This window comes from Gambusia affinis, linkage group LG18 (genome assembly GCF_019740435.1).
Source record: "Gambusia affinis linkage group LG18, SWU_Gaff_1.0, whole genome shotgun sequence".
In the NCBI taxonomy this organism is placed as follows: Eukaryota; Metazoa; Chordata; class Actinopteri; order Cyprinodontiformes; family Poeciliidae; genus Gambusia; species Gambusia affinis.
The window spans coordinates 2,783,191-2,799,154 of NC_057885.1; the positions used below are offsets into that span (position 1 = coordinate 2,783,191).

The 15,964-nt window shown below is 39.2% G+C and overlaps 2 protein-coding genes, 1 long non-coding RNA gene and 1 pseudogene across 4 annotated transcripts; 2 read left to right on the forward strand and 2 right to left on the reverse strand.

Moving 5' to 3' along the window:
• Positions 1 to 361: 361 nt before the first annotated feature.
• slx1b (SLX1 homolog B, structure-specific endonuclease subunit) lies at positions 362 to 3,190 on the reverse strand. Its single transcript, XM_044097818.1, has 5 exons — positions 2,809 to 3,190; positions 2,660 to 2,711; positions 1,038 to 1,358; positions 750 to 965; positions 362 to 675 (listed from the first exon to the last, which is right to left on the reverse strand). The coding sequence occupies exons 1-5, from the start codon at positions 2,982 to 2,984 to the stop codon at positions 646 to 648; spliced, it is 795 nt and encodes a 264-aa protein (XP_043953753.1). The 5' UTR covers positions 2,985 to 3,190; the 3' UTR covers positions 362 to 645.
• Positions 3,191 to 3,430: 240 nt separating this feature from the next.
• On the forward strand, positions 3,431 to 5,982 carry zgc:112271 (uncharacterized protein LOC553698 homolog). Of its 2 annotated transcripts, none has more exons than XM_044097820.1 (4): positions 3,431 to 3,546; positions 3,743 to 3,811; positions 4,805 to 4,902; positions 5,738 to 5,982. In XM_044097820.1, the coding sequence occupies exons 2-4, from the start codon at positions 3,749 to 3,751 to the stop codon at positions 5,835 to 5,837; spliced, it is 261 nt and encodes an 86-aa protein (XP_043953755.1). In that variant the 5' UTR covers positions 3,431 to 3,546; positions 3,743 to 3,748; the 3' UTR covers positions 5,838 to 5,982. The 2 variants fall into 2 exon arrangements, with proteins under 2 accessions (XP_043953755.1, XP_043953754.1); XM_044097819.1 differs by having other exon boundaries at positions 3,454 to 3,603.
• A 4,258-nt stretch (positions 5,983 to 10,240) lies between these two features.
• LOC122820422 lies at positions 10,241 to 14,770 on the reverse strand (annotated as a pseudogene).
• LOC122820423 lies at positions 11,966 to 13,589 on the forward strand. Its single transcript, XR_006368796.1, has 3 exons — positions 11,966 to 12,100; positions 12,216 to 12,268; positions 13,143 to 13,589. It is a non-coding gene; the product is annotated as an uncharacterized LOC122820423 (long non-coding RNA).
• Positions 14,771 to 15,964: the final 1,194 nt, after the last annotated feature.

A 15,964-nucleotide genomic window follows, 5' to 3' on the forward strand; every position in this document is an offset into this window, starting at 1 on the left:
CTGCTACCCTACAGCTTCTCCTTGTTAAAGGCTAACCATTCTAGGAATGCACAGGCTAGCTAGCATGGCCACAGACGATGGCAGGTAAACAGATTTCCTGGAACGGAAGTCGTTTCTGCCATTAATACGCTGAGCATTGACAGAGCTAAGACCTTCTTTCTCCTGAGTGGCTGTCATTGACTGGAAGCTGTGCGTTTCTACAGACAGCCACCGTAGCACTGGGAGGAGCTCGAGCTTTTCACAGATTATCTGGCTCATATTATACTGTCACAACATGGTGACAGTTTAACAAATATTTTAAAAACTGTAAAAAATAATTAATTACATACATACATTTAAATAGTGAAGCAGACAAAATAAAGAACATTTTCAATTATTCTTTTATTTTTTTTCATGTCCTGAAAACAAAAGCATTAAAAAAGACACATTTCACATTAGCTACAGAAAACATGTTCTTCAGAAGAGCTTTACAGAACACATCCTGTTGAAATGAAGCAGTAAAATTATTTCCTTAATCTTTTATTTGGGAAAATTTAATGATTGTTAATAATACAAAGAATTAAAAACTTCATGATGAAAATACAAAAATTTATATACACTCTTCAGTACCAACGGCAGGCGTTCACTACGGCAACCTCCTTTTCTTCACATCTGTAGTTCATCTGTCCAGTGGTTCTGTTGGAGCAACAAACACAAGTTAGTGAGTAAACACACGGCCTTTAGGGGTTTCACTGAAGCACCAATCTGACCTGGGATGTGGAGGAAACGATCTCCTCCAGGTCTCCGAGGCAGCCGTGTTTATGGCGGATGAGGCTCCCCCACAGCACCGAGCCATGGCAGGAAGGACACTGTCCCTCTACAGGCAGGAGGTGGGACGGCTCGGACCTCAGGAAATATCTGGCCAGGCAGATTACATGACTGACCATCCCACAGGATGGAAGGAAACAGCTCAGCTTCTCTGACACCTGAGGAGGAGGAGAGGATGGAGCAAACCAGCCAGATGTGGATAGATGACTTATTGGAGATACGCTTCTTACCTTTACCATCGCCTCGCAAAGGAAACACACAGACATCACATCTTCATCTTCACCTGCAGATGGCAGTGACTGCTTCTTCTTGGCCCTCACGCTGCCGAAGGCGATGGGGATGTGAAGTGGGGGCTGCAGGCCGGGGTCAAAGTCCATCCTATACTCCTGTCTGAGCCAGCGGACAGTCAGAGGCAGCCTGCTCCATGGCGCCACCCGCAGCATGTTGGAGACAACGCGCCAGTGGAACTGCAGGCTCGTTTCTCTTTTGGAACGTCGGGAGACATGGGAAAGTCTTCTGGAAGAGTGAGGGTGCTGCCACGCCCACTCAAACTGCCAGGGAAACACACCATAAACTAATCACAAATTTAAATTTTTCACATTTTCTCTACACATGCTCAATATTACACATACAAGTTAAACTATATTTACACGTCACCCTAACATTTGTCTTTTAACAAACTGCAGATAAAATATATCCTCCAACTTCCTGACATAATTCTGTATGAATATTTAACCAAATCATATGAGCTCTAACATTTAATATTAGAGCTCATATGATTTGGTTTCACCTCCTTGAACAGAGATGAATTTTTTGAAGTCCATAAATTCTCAAGAGGATTATGATTCAGGTAATCCAATAAGTGCTTTTCTGATTTATCCATTTCAAAGTCAGAACACCAGTCACCTGTGTTCCTGTCAATCAGTGAAGCAAGTTTTAACTCACTGTGATCTGAAAGGAAGAAAACCAAGATAAAAAGAAACAAATACAAATACAAACTGAACTATACAGGATGATACAGGATCTGCTCCATCAGGGTTCTCAAGATTGTGCTGATGGACATTTAACCTGTCTGCATAATTTGATCCTGAGTGGATTAGAGGTCAGACCAACACACAATAACTGCATTCAATGACACAAAAGTTCATCTTCAGTTTTAACAGATTCCCTGTGCTGACTTAAGGAAGTTGGATGATTATTTTGTGTCATGCCCAAAATTAAAGGTATGAAGTTAAATTTTTGTAAACTTGTAGAAAAAATTACACATGCATATGTTCAATACATTGTAATGAACAACAACAACAAAATCTTATCTACTACCTTTTTGATTAATCTGGCACAGTGACTTAGATTTTTGGAGGTTTTGGAGATGTGGTAATTTTTGACCACGTGTGGGGAAATTGCACATTTCATATCCAATAATATTTCAAGAATATGATTCAATTTCTAAGTTTGGGTTAAAAACAGAACAAAAGTCAACATTTGAACATTTTTTGTGTTGGAAATAGAGATGCTGTAATATTACAACAATGGATCTTACAGGGTTAGAGTATGGATGGATGGATGGATACAAAAATGGGACAATTTTGAAAAAAAAAGTGATTTTCCAGAATATGTAGGACAAATTTTACAAAACACAGTACAGTTACTGTGTTGGGATCATATGCTGGAACTGATAGATAGTGGACGGATGAAAAACCTGGTTTTCTCTGGCATAGTGAAAATTCCTGCAGAGATGGTTGGGTTGTAAAAGATGCGATCGGATCAACAGTGTGTGTCTCCCACTGGACATCATCAACTGTGACCTGAACTCATCCTGGACACTGTCCCGATGCTGAGTTTTAATACTCACCCTCAGAGCAGCTATATCTGAAGGGAAGCCATGGATAATGAGTACCATCTCCCTAAGCAACACAGAGGAACAAGTGCATATTAGAGTTATGGTTCTTCTTAAGTATTACCTACTATAAACACAGTTCAGCAGAAAAACAGCATGTTTACCACGGCCCCCTGCCACTGGTTCTTTTGGCCCCCCCTTTGTGCCTTCCGGCGTTGTGTTGTCCAATCCGCCGCTCAGGGTTGACCGTGAAGCCGATGTAGATACGGCCTTTAAATTTCGGGTTAGTGCAGTAAAGCATGTACACACCGAAGAAGCTCTCCACCTCTACTACCATCATGAAAACCTTAATAACTTCCGTATGAGACGGTAGCAAATGTTAACTGAAATGACCCATGGTTATCGTTGATGAACGAGTGAAATAATGTTCACAAAGTTAGTGGAAATTTGGAAAGCTAATAACATGTTATGGTAATGTTATGTTTTGCTACTGTATCAGTTCTGTCACTACTAGTTCCTGTATCGCGCTCAGCCTTTAGTTACGGTGGACCGTTAGTGGACCGTTACGGTGCCTGATCAAATAAGTTGTAAATAACCCCCTCTATGTACAGAAGCAAAAAAATCCCATTATTTTAAAAAAATTTCTAAAGTATAATCTCACGTGGCTGTTAACATACGTAATTATAATTATTCTTACAGCAATCACTAAAAAGAATTTTGTTTTTTTGTCTTTGGACTCCTATTTCGATGAACATTTGTTGTTTTGAAAATTGCGTCACAGGTTAGAAGGCCACTGATTGGCTAAAAATGGTCACAGCCATGAGTCATTTGGATATTCTTTTTGGGCCATAATAAGGTAACCGGTTGTGCGGTGTCCACTTGATGAAGTCAGCAGATCACAGGTAGCATATAGTTATTGTATGCTTCTACTGTGCTGAGAGTCACACACGGACTCTCGGGTAAATTGTTTAACACCGGAAGTCTTTGGACGTTAACGTTCTAATTTTTTTGTTTGTTTGTTTCTGGAATAAAACCGTATTAAAGATATTTAAGCTGGTCCAGACCCGACAGTCAGTATTTCTGTATGTATTGTTTCAGATAATCATGGCAGTGTCAGCAGATCACATCCGGGAGAAGCTTATTAAGGAGCTCGAGGCAGTGCATGTGGTAGGTCTCTGTCATTTCTTTGATTGTTGTATTTGTGCTTGAGCTGCTTCAGTCACTACCATCAGACTCAGTGGCCATCATAGTTTAACCAATCAGATAGAGTTGTGGCTTTGACCCTTTGGTTCTAGTCTTTTTCCGGCTTGTTGTTCAGGGTTTTGGATTGAATCCCATTTTCAAAGGAACACTTGACACCTGGCTTTCCCATGCATCAAGGCACACTGGCACATTTTGGGGACATTCAAACCTGATTACCTGTAAAACAGACCAGTTCTCCATATTCCCTCAGTCAGCAGGACTCAACAACACCAAGCTCCTTTACAGGAACCATTATAAGCTCCACCTGTCTGTCAGATTCTAACATTGTTGATCTTAATCAGCGTTTGTAAAATTAATATCTGGGCATTACCCTGGACTCCAACGTCTCTCTAATCAAATGGTCAGAAATTTAAAGAGGAGAGGCAAAGCAAATGAGGTGGGAGCAGAGAAAGAAGTTCCACCAACAGCTGAAAGGAAAAGATCCTTAGATGACAAGAGCCACAGCAATATTTCATTTTTCTTTGGAAAATGTAAAGCAGTAATGAATTGAAGGAATTAATATACAAAGTAGTGAAAGTGGTGAGTGGGAGATGCAGAGCTGCAGCATTACTTGCATTGTGCAAATACATAGTTGACTTTGGGGAGCAACCTGGTGATAAGAGAACCTGACAACTGATTGTCTTGCTGTCTGCTTCTCTGCAGCCTCTTCCTTCATTCTCTGTTATGAACATGGCAGCTATATTGTGTGGAATTACTTGCTAAATAAAAAGACAAAATAATATTTTTTTATCTCATAAACACAAAGATTGCTCAGTTAGACTTTTCCAGTAACTATTTTTTTTTCCAAAGGGAACATTTCTATGGGCAGTTTGTCTAATCAGTAACAAGATTTCTGATCATAGTGTCTGTTTTACTGATGCTGGTCAGTGAAGTCAGTGTTGATGTTGTGCTTTTCAGGACGTAGAGGACACCTCTCCGGAAAGATGTGCAGCCAGCTTCAAAGTCCTGGTGGTGTCGGCGCAGTTTGAGGGGAAATCACTGTTACAGAGACACAGGTGGGATTCAGCAGAGCTGCTGCTGCTGCAACGTTTTATTAGTTTCTGATACCTACATGGAGGAAGGTTACTTACACATTTCATATCTATACCTACATGTGCATCATCATGCTAGATTAAAGTATTGGTGCATTAACCAGCAGGTTATAGTTATTTATCAGTAGAGATTTTAAGCTCATAGTTCAAGTATGTCTCTCCAGTGCAACATCCCAAACATCTGCAAGTTCGACATTGTTAGCTTTGATCACTCATTCATGTTTAGTTCAAATCCCTGTTTCAGATTGTTTCATAATCATGTTTTTAGTGATTCCAATGGGAAATAAAATGTTAATAGTTCATGAAAAACCTGGAAAAGGACAAAAATTAATTTAGGAGGTTTCTGGTTTAAATACCTGGCCTCATCCATCCAGAGCCACAGATGATGCACAGGGAGGAGAGGATGACAGGGTTTACATGATGGTACTGAAACCTGACATGATGAAATCTGGGTTTCCTTCACAATCTGTAAAAATCAGGAAAGATGTGGAATTATGTATTCCAAAGATCTGGATTTATGAGGAGGGGTGAAGGTCTCAACAGTTGGAATCAAACTATACATTTCTTCTCCTCAGTTGAACTCCCCACTGCTTCACCATCAGTCACATGACACAGCCAACCCCCTAACTCCTGGGAAAAAAAAGAACTTTGGTTGTTAATGTCAGCACAGTTTTACTTATCAGACCAATATGTTAAAAAATAATACCTATGTGGAAGCCTACATATCGTACATCCATATCTTGGATTCTGATTCTGAAGCAGAATCCAGACGTCCAGATGTGTTGTCTGTGTTTTGCAGGATGGTGAACATGTGTCTAGCAGAAGAGCTGAAGACAATCCATGCATTTGAACAGAAGACCCTCACACCAGAACACTGGGACAAGATGAAGCAACAGTGACACATTTCCACCTGCTTCAGTTTGCTTCTTGTTTTTGGATTATGTGAAAAGGTTCAACTGCTCCAACTATCTTATTTCTCCATCTGTCCCACTGATACAAATCTACTGCAAATGAAAATAAAACACTTTCCTTCCTTTTTCTGCATGTGGGTAAATCCTTAGATTCATTTTCTAGTGAAGGAAGAACAGACCTACTCAGTAAATCTTCCATAACGCATTGATGGAATGATCGGATATCTGTCTGGACTCTCTGCTGCCACCCTTGGCAAGGCGACTGTAACAGCAGGAATACAAACTGATTCATAAACAGCAAATACCATTTAGAATAAATAGAAACATATGTTTTATATTATAAATATATATTAAATAACAATTGCATCAAATTAAATGCATTATTCTCATATCACAAATTATCAGAGGTTTAGAAGGAAAATGTGATTTAGAACATTTAAAAGTGATTTACAGCATAAAAGTACAGTTATCTATATCTCAGTGGCTTTGACTACCACATGGAAAATTTGTCCAGATCATCTGGTTTGGTCCTTTCACAAACAGATGATTGGCTGAGGTCTTCACCAGCAACCGTCACAAGTTGGCAGAGATCGGTCCAAAAGAGGAAAATGTAGTTTTAGCAGCAAATATGCAGTTGAGTCCACCTTGTTGATGTCAGAGCTCAGAGGAAACGGGTGTATTCACATAGTGCTAATTCACAGCAAATATAGTCTCAAGGCACTTGACCAGAAATACAAATAAATAAAAAAATATTTAATCTCGTAACATCTTGAACCTTAAAGCAGATTAAGTACAGCAGCAGTTTGCACAGACTCACTAAAACTGGACAATAAGACATCATTCAGATCGTTGTGTCCCAGTTCAGCATAAAAGCAAAGACATGTATCCATATTGAGGCTTCAGGTGCTGCGGGCCATTTTAGCATCACTTAAACAGCCAACCTGATGTCCTGAGTATCGTTGTCGATCTTGTTCATCTCTTCCTGATCAGTCCAATAGAGAATCTTTGGGAAATGATGCAACAGAACATTCACATTGCGGATGTGCAGCCATATTTTGCCTTCAGAAACCTGTAAAAAGCTTTTATACTCAGTGAGTCGCATGCTAAAAGGGTCATAAATATTTATGTCAAATTACCCTGCAATACAAATCACATCTGTTTATTCACTGGTAGATATGGGGGTAGAGAAATATTAATAAGTGGAGGTAGATGCTCTGCCTGTGGAATATGAACACCAGATTTTTTTAAAGCTATTTCTGAAGTTGTGTTGTGCTTTCTTGCACAATGACAATAAAGGAATTCTGATTCTGATTTTAAATGCAGAGAAACTCCGGACCAAGACCTGAACCCAGACAGTAACTGACTCACCATCCAACCTACAGCTCAGGGCTGGATGGCTCATATGTTAACATTGTTATCTTACCAAGCATCACTGGAGAGATTCTGGATGCAGAAGTATTTATTCATACTACTAAAACATACTTCCTGTTTGCTGTGATACTGCCAGCTGAACTGGAAACAGTAAGTGCGGCTCTATGGATGACTCACTGTCAGGAAGGCCGAGTGCTTAAAGCTCTTCAATAAAGTGGGACTTGTTCAACCCATGTCCCAGCTGATGGCAAATCTTCCACTGTGAATTTGATGAACATTAGGGATCCCAGCCAGAAATTAAATAACTACATGAGGCGAACCCCCTGCTGAGACTCAGGGGGCTCAGAAAGCCAGTAGTCACTCAGTGAGATCATTTGGTGGTGGCTGAGCTAATTGAACCGAACTGATTCAGTCAATTCGCTGATTTTCACTTCAGTGCTGATGTGGCTGTTTGTGTTGGATGAATGCAACCAGCAGCTCCTGCAGAGAGCCCAAGCAGTTTCATTTAATATCTGAGACAACAGCAAGGCTGTTTTATTGATTTATTGTCCTCTAACACATAATACAGCAGGAGTTCATGTCTCTGCCTGTGGATTTTGGTGCCTCATTTTACTCCTGAAAACTCTTGATAATAAATCTTGACATTACCTGTGATGTTGGACTAGAGTAGATTAGCCTGCAGATAAACATTTTACCAATTTTGGATACAGTGCTTTTTTTTTTTTTTTTTTCAGGTGTCACTCACATCAATTTGCTGCATAGTTCCAACCAGGAAAGACGTCAGTAGGAGATGCAGTTGTAGTTACAGGGCCATAGTTAGTAATCATTAACATTAACAGGTTCCAATTGCTGCGTCCATCATCCGATCTGATCGGACCCCAAAACGAGTCTGGTTGTTTTGGGCCTTTCTCTGTCCCAGCTGACTTGGACAGACTGATAACAGCCAGTGACTTTTGAAGCAACTATATTAGTTATAAACTGTTTAATTAAACCTCTAGAGGATTTCTGTTGTGTTTGCCTCTGCAAATGAACCATGAAGACATCACATGTCTTCATGGTTTTAGATAACATAGATATCAGATGTAGAGCATCTGTGATCATTACTGTTTTACCACAATTTTCAGGTTTAATCTGGATTCAGACTACATTATTTGAACACGTTAATCTGCTTTGATCTAAACTGCTCCTGTATGTTTGGGGTCGAAGGTGACCTTTCACCCCTCCCCTAAAATCATTTGCATTCATTCAAAGATGTCAAAACAATGTAAAAGAAACAACAGTTACTATTTAGTTAAATTAATTAATACCTTTCTCAATAATTAATAGAAACGTCTGTTTGAATGTTTCCACTGGTATTTTGATTATATACCTGATTTTACATTGAGGCTCGGAGGCATCTTTACTTTTTAGATTCCACTCACTCTTTCAAAAACATTACTATTATTTCCAGTCAGAAATAATTGTGGATAAATTAAAAGATTACTTTAAACCTAAATTTATCAGAGGTATGAATTTCTTTGGGCCTTACTGTGTGCTCTACAGTTACATGTAGTGATGTGTCATCATGAGGAAAAACCAGCGATGGTTTGGATAACATTAGCTCCTCTCTGTGGTTCCCTCCTTTTGCTGCTGTGACTCAGAGCCCCCTCACCTCTTCCTCAGGTGTAAATGACATGGATGATGTGATTGTTCAGCTCTGTTCTGTTCTGAGTGGCAGCCATGCTGACCACCAGACACTGGGCTCTTCCATTAGCAGCTCTTGTCAGGGTGAGTGGTGGAAGTAATCCCCCCTCAGCCTGTTTCAGTTCTCCTGCTCTGTGGTGGAGAAAATCACATCACAAGTCAGCTGGTACTTTAAAATAGGACAGTCTGACATCTCCATATGGAAACAGTGAATAAACACAATAAAGGATTCATTATCATAAATGGCTGCATTCAAACATTTTCCTTTCCCTTGGTTTGTGCTCCACCCTCATGCATCATACTGACCCCCTGGGTGGACGTACAAAAGTCTTTAAGTTTAAAAACGAATGTTTACACTGAAAAACAAACAACAAATTATGAATATTTATTCAGAGGGAACAACATAATATCAAGTTAGAACTATTACTAAAACTCACATTTAGTGGCAGCCCCGTTTTGCTAAACAACACAAACCAGAAATATTTACACACCTTTATTCGTCTTACTTTCGTTTATACGACACTGTTTCTGTTTTAAATCACCTCTGACCCCAAAAGTTTTATTTCTATTTCATAAATGCCAAAAATAATGAGAGAGATTTATAATATTTACCTTAATGTATTTTAGTGTCACTTATACTGAGCTATAAAGTCAATGAGACAAAACAAGTGATTGTCTCTACGTTCTCATCCAGGATGACTGAACGCTGCAGGTCAATGACTCGATGCTCTGCTGGGTATAGTATAATAGAAACTTTTGAATCTGTTTTGAATAATTAAATAAGCATACTGTATGATAACTAGGATCAATTGGAATGTATGTGTGGCTGAATTGAAGTGATTTTTTGTACGGGATCTAGACACTTGTTTTGAATTGGAATAATGAGCTTTATTGAATTGAATCTAATTTTATGTAAGTATAACAGTATGGGAATGTCCAGTAGCATACTGTTGAGAAGAAGGCTTCTGTGTTCAGAGGTGGGTAGTAACTAGTTACATTTACTCTTGTAACTTAATTTAGGAGTAGTTTTACTGCACACATTTGATTAATGCTGTTATGAAGAATTGTTACTCTAACTTGGGTCATTTCTTGAACAGTTACTTCTTACTTTTACTTCAGTAAAAACACGTTGAAGTAGTGCCTTTAAACTATGCCTGAGTATAATTTTTAGTGACTCTGTTAGAGATTTATGCGTTTTAGTGTGAATTGACCCCAGAACAAAAACAGAAGACCTGGTGAAGATGCTGGATGAAAATGAAAGAGACTAAGTTTAATCCACAGTGAAACGAGGTCTGTACCAACATGACAGTACACACAAGAGATGTCATCAAGAGGAAAGAACATCACATGGAAACAGTGAAGCAACATCTCAAACCAGAAAAGATATAAAAAATAATAATAATAATTAGCCACTCCAACACGAAGCACTGATTTTTATTCCCTTGCAAAGGAAACCCTAAATATTTTACCAGTCATGCAGTTTAAAACTCCACTGTCCAACATATTGTGAAAATTCAGACCAACTCTGATTTGAACTGTCTTTTTCTATTTTAGCCTTTAGTTAATAAAAATAATTTTCATAATTGTAGCTGGTCAGTCAAAAATAATGATAAAAGGTGATATAGTAGCTGCTGCCTGCATCTCTTCTCCAGAACATTTCAGTCAAATGACCAGAACTCTGACCTCATGCTGACGAGACATTTCAGCCGTTTGTTTTAGCTGTGTTGGAGCAGGGAGCATACTGTAGAAACTCCTGCAATCTACTTATTTATTTATTTACTTACTTTAACTTTACCCAAAAAAATAATGCCACATGAATATAAATATGTTCTTTTCTTTGGACATTGTTGCAGTGAGAGACTGATTATGTACAGAGCATCTTGATCCACCACTTCTGCTGCCAACAATCATATAAAAATAACAAAACATTATTAGGAAAAGAGTTGCTGGTCTGGTCTCTGGTTATTGCCTTCCTGAGCTCGTCTTGCTGCTAACGTCCAATATGGCGTGCAGCTCCCCAGGCTCGTATCCCAGCAGGCCCTGCAGGTTGCACACGAAGCGGTAGACGTAGCGCTTGCCGGCCGTCTTGCGGATGATGTTCTTGTCGTAGTAGTAGCGCAGGCCCCGACTGAGTTTCTCATAATTCATTTTGGGTTTGTTTTTTCTCTTTCCCCAAAGCAGAGCTACCTGGGAAACAAATACTCATCAGAGAACATCCACAATGTGACAAACACAATCTGTTCTTTATGTATCTGTACAAGAAAGATGCAATTGGACTACCTTTTTTTTTTTCACTTGTTTTAACGATTTTTAAATTGCTGTGACTGTTTTAGATCATGGTTTGGTCACTTCAACACTGTGTGTGGTTCAGCATAGTGACGTTTTGTAGTGGCAGGTCGGTGGCGAGAATCTAAACAAAACGTCTTGCTGCTCATCAGAAGAGAGACCAACAGCAGGAGAGATTTTAGCTACTTTCACCAAAATACTTCAAGGAACATTTCAGCATCTCGTCTGCTTGTGTTCTGGATGAAATCCGACAGGTCAGCCCTCTTCTGTAACACCCCTGACTCACCAAGCAAGGTCAAGATTGTAAAGGTCAACTGACTTGAACCTAGCAGAAGCTAGCTTGCCTCTAGAAAAGTCAGACTAACATCAGCTAACTTATGAACTGAGTCACCTTGCTGTTACTGTTCAGCAGAGATAGTTTAGATGAACCAACCGGAAGATCAGCAGGTTCTTACCTCATCTGGGTCTGTCAGTTTGAATTCCCACTCATCTCCAGTCCAGCTGATGCAGGACTGACAGCTGCGATCTGTTAGGAGCTCCAGCAGAAACTGCCACAGCTGGATCGGTCCACTACCTGTGGGAGGAAGGCTCAGCTGATCAATGCATAAACCTGGAAAGACAAAACGAGTGTCTCTGTCCCCACAGCTGTACTAACCAGTGTAACCAGCTAAAATGGCTGCTGGTATCACAGCTTTGCCCACATGTGTTTTGCTGCCTACATAGTCTTTGAAGCTCCCGTGTTTCTGCTGTAGCATGAAGGCATCATCAGGCACTCTGTTGTGCAGAGGCTGTAAATCAGTGAGTGGAGCAGTCAAAGCCAGTGGGCTGACGGTGGGGGGCCGTCTGCTGGCAGCAGCCCTCTCCTCCAAGTGTGTTTCTGCAAGAAAGCAGTAATAGAAACACAAGATGTGGTCAGAGCTCACTGTTTTATAATGTATATGGGTTCAAAGGATAAAACTTAAAAAATGCCATTATTGTTTAAAGAGTTATGTAAAGTTCTGTTAATTTGATGTTTCTTTTCTCTAGCTGAGAAACTCCATCTGAGGCACATGCCATGTGAATGACAAAGCCTTTTTCAGGTAATTCACATGGCAAGTACAAGGTTTCTTACAAACTTCTATTGGTGAATAGGTAACATTATATTTGTAATTGACTGGGTCGGAAAGTTTTACCTTTAAAGGTAACATTTAGAAAACGTTGAATATACAAATAAAAAGATGCGCATAGTAGTTCAGAGTTATTGATAGATAAAACTTTGTGTGCTGTATTTGTAAGTTGTTATGTTTTAAATAGTATTTTCACAGACAAACATTTAGAACATTCATGTTTTAATAGGTCAATAACCAATATGGAAATATTTTTATTTGAAAAACCCACAGTTTTCATCAAATGTTCTGACCTCATGACAAACTGAGTTGAGTGGTTTTTATGTGAGAAGTGAGTCAGACTGCAGGGAATGAGGCAATGGGAAGGAAATGTGAGCTGAATGAAGTTCCATTTTATTCTCACTACTTTTGTAGCTTTTAACTTGGAGGTTTTCAAAAGCAAATTCAGCAGCTGAAGCTTATTAGCTTTGTTTTTAAATCTACCGAAAGGCTTGCAAAAAAATCTAATAATTTTCAATATAGCACAAAAACGGCAAATGCTATAGGATTCATGTACTGGAGGCTGGAAGGAGAATGTAAACAAAACTTGTCAGTCAGCATGAAAAATAATAAAGATATTCTGCATGTTGATGAAGTAAATGTTAAGCAGGCATCTATTCTGCTTTGTGTTGAGATTTTATCTCACAGTTCTCAGACATGCAACAGTAACAAAGTTCTCCTAGTTGATGATGAACAGTTTCTCACTGTAGAAAATGATGCAGCTCTTCTGTAATGACAACAATGAAATAATAAAGAGGGGTTTTTTTATGAACGATGGTTTTTTACCTCTGTGTATCTCTGGTATCAGAATAGCAGAACTGATGGTCCTTCTGGATTCCTCTGCATTCATCAGACGGTGACCTTCATGTGGGGCAGGAACTGGATCCAGAGTGTGGAGGCCTGAGCTGTCAGCTGAATGACATTGAAGTGACTCATTCTGTTGGTCCTGGATGTAGTCTGAGTAGTTCTCTGAGGGGACAAGATGCTGAAGTGTAACACCAGTCAGAGCCCAGATACTGAGCTGTTGACAGCCAAAAGGAAAGAGAAATCTAGATCTACCTGTGTGCTGAAGCTGGTAGGAACATGACGCTCTGCTGCTGCTTAATGAAGAGCTGAAGTTATGGTCGTTCTCTGGAGAAGATGTTTTAAAAACAATAACAGCTGCACTGTGATTCTCATAGCTTTCACGGCAACATCAGCAACTTTAAACAGAATTCAAAAATGATTTAGAGTTTAAGACAAAGAAATGATGAAATAAAATGTCTGGAACCAGCTCAATCCAACTTTCAACTGTGATCTATCTGTCTGTCCATCCGTCCGTCTCTAACTAATCAAACTAATTTGTTCTTCAGGATTTCTCTGTGCATTCATTTGGCCTCTAGAAGTTCTCCAGAGTCTGCTGCTGAGAAGCATCCCCACAGCATGATGCTGCCACCACCATGGAAACCAGTGGTGATGGTGTATTTGTGGTAATGTGCAGTGTTTCATGTCCACCTCACTTAGCGTTTTGCCTGAAGGACAAAACGCTCCATTGGGGTATCTGAACTCTAGTCCAACCCTGACCTGACTTTCTCATGGTGTGACGACATGAGTTTTTAATGAGTTTTCAGTATTTAACTTAATTTCCCGAGACGCTGAATTTTGGGGTTTCGTTTTCTATAAGCCATGATCATAAAACCAACTAGAAACATTTAAAAAATATTTCACTCTGTGTGTATCTTTGAATAGATGTGGATTGGGGGGGTGGGGATCAGCTATATGTTATCAAGATAGCAGAAGGGAAAACATCATCATCACGTGTTTGTTGTGACAAATCTTGTGATTTCAATGACAAGATTGCAGTCCTGTCATTGCAATGGGACTCAGCAGTTTCAGTCATTTACATTTGTATGGACATGCAGCCCAGCTGCTGGTGAACAGCAGGCTGTGTTGAGATGAGAACTGTTTACCCCTCCTCAGGGTCTCCAGGTGCTCCCACAGGATCTCTCCTGCAGTGCAGTCGGCCATCAGGCCCAGGAAGGCCTCCCTGTCCAGCCCACACAGCTGGCTGCCCTGCAGACCCCTCAGCTCTGAGCCGTGGAGGCCGAACTCAGCCTGGCACCAGTCCAACCAGTGGCTCACCTCCCATTCTGACCACAAGCTTGGATCTAGACAAGAGGTACATAATTCAGAGGTCTTGATACAAATCAGTTTAAACAGAACTAAGAAATTAACCAAGTTGAGGTTGTGGAAAGTTTACCCAGTGGGAAGTGGTGGTTGATGATCTCCTGGGCAAAACCAGAGAAACTGGCCTGAACAGCCTGGCTCAGGACTTCCTTACTGGTCGGGGTGAGAGGAGGGACGTCTATGGAGTCTAGCTCTAGGATACAAGTAGAAAAAAACAACCAGAAAGGGTACCAGGCAGCTGAGTGTATCAGCTATTATACATTCACCCATCAATTTTCATTAGTTAATTGCTAATATATATATATATATATATATATATATATATATATATATATATATATATATATATATATATATATATATATATATATATATATATATATATATATATATATATATATATATATATATATATATATGCACAATATGCATTTCATCAAACTGAGGAGTGTAATAATATAACATCTGAATTCATGTTTGTTTGTGTAAATATCAGATGTTCGAGTGCAAATAAATGATCCATGGCCGGTGCAGAACGCCATGAATCCATCAAGCATAGTGATGGATGGAAAGATGATCAACAGGATCATAAGAATAACTGCATATGTGAGGATAAACTTTATTAATAAATGCTACCACAAAGCCGCAACATTTCAAATCTGATTTCTGTGGTGACGATGTTGACAAGATGATTAGGTCAGTGTTGCTATGCTATCATGCTTTTAATGCAGAATGATTTCTGTTTTTTTTTGTTTTACCTTTTTTATCCAGCGTTCAGGCCAGGATGAAAGGAAACCTGTAAGCTCACATTTCTAATAAAATGCAGTGTCTGCAATGACTGCGCCTTTTTTACAAAATAATAGTTTCTTATACGAAGAGTAAAACTGCAACTTGAAGGTTGGACGAACTGCTCCAGGCAAACAAAACCACAAATTCCACTTTCTACTGTAAACATGGATGAACAAATTTCTGTTTATTGATTCAACAGTGGAACAAAAGTGAACTGAATTTAAATAGCTATTAGTTAAGTGCGATGAATTGTGATTCTTTAATTACAAAGCCTGCAATTAAATAGATTTGTTTTTTTTTAATCACTCTAATATCTAGAGACATTTTTTTTTTTTTGTTCAATGAATCCCAACATAAAAACTGGCCACTGTCTTTTTATTTTCAATATAAAACATGTAGAAATGGTGTAATAGTTAAGGAAAGTCTGTGTATAACAAGCAAACTCTGATTTAACAATGTGAATTATGTTAATTTCTTGATTTTGTTAGTACAGGCTGAAAGAGCAGATTCGTTCTCAGAGTGATGCATTAAGCTTCTAATGAAATGATTTTTATTGCCAGTGTGTTAAACAGTCAAAGACCAGGCGGTCAACACTGCAAAACACTGCAGATGTTATGATATTAATCATCATTTAATATTTGCAGATGAACATTCTTGTAATGCACTACCAAGTCA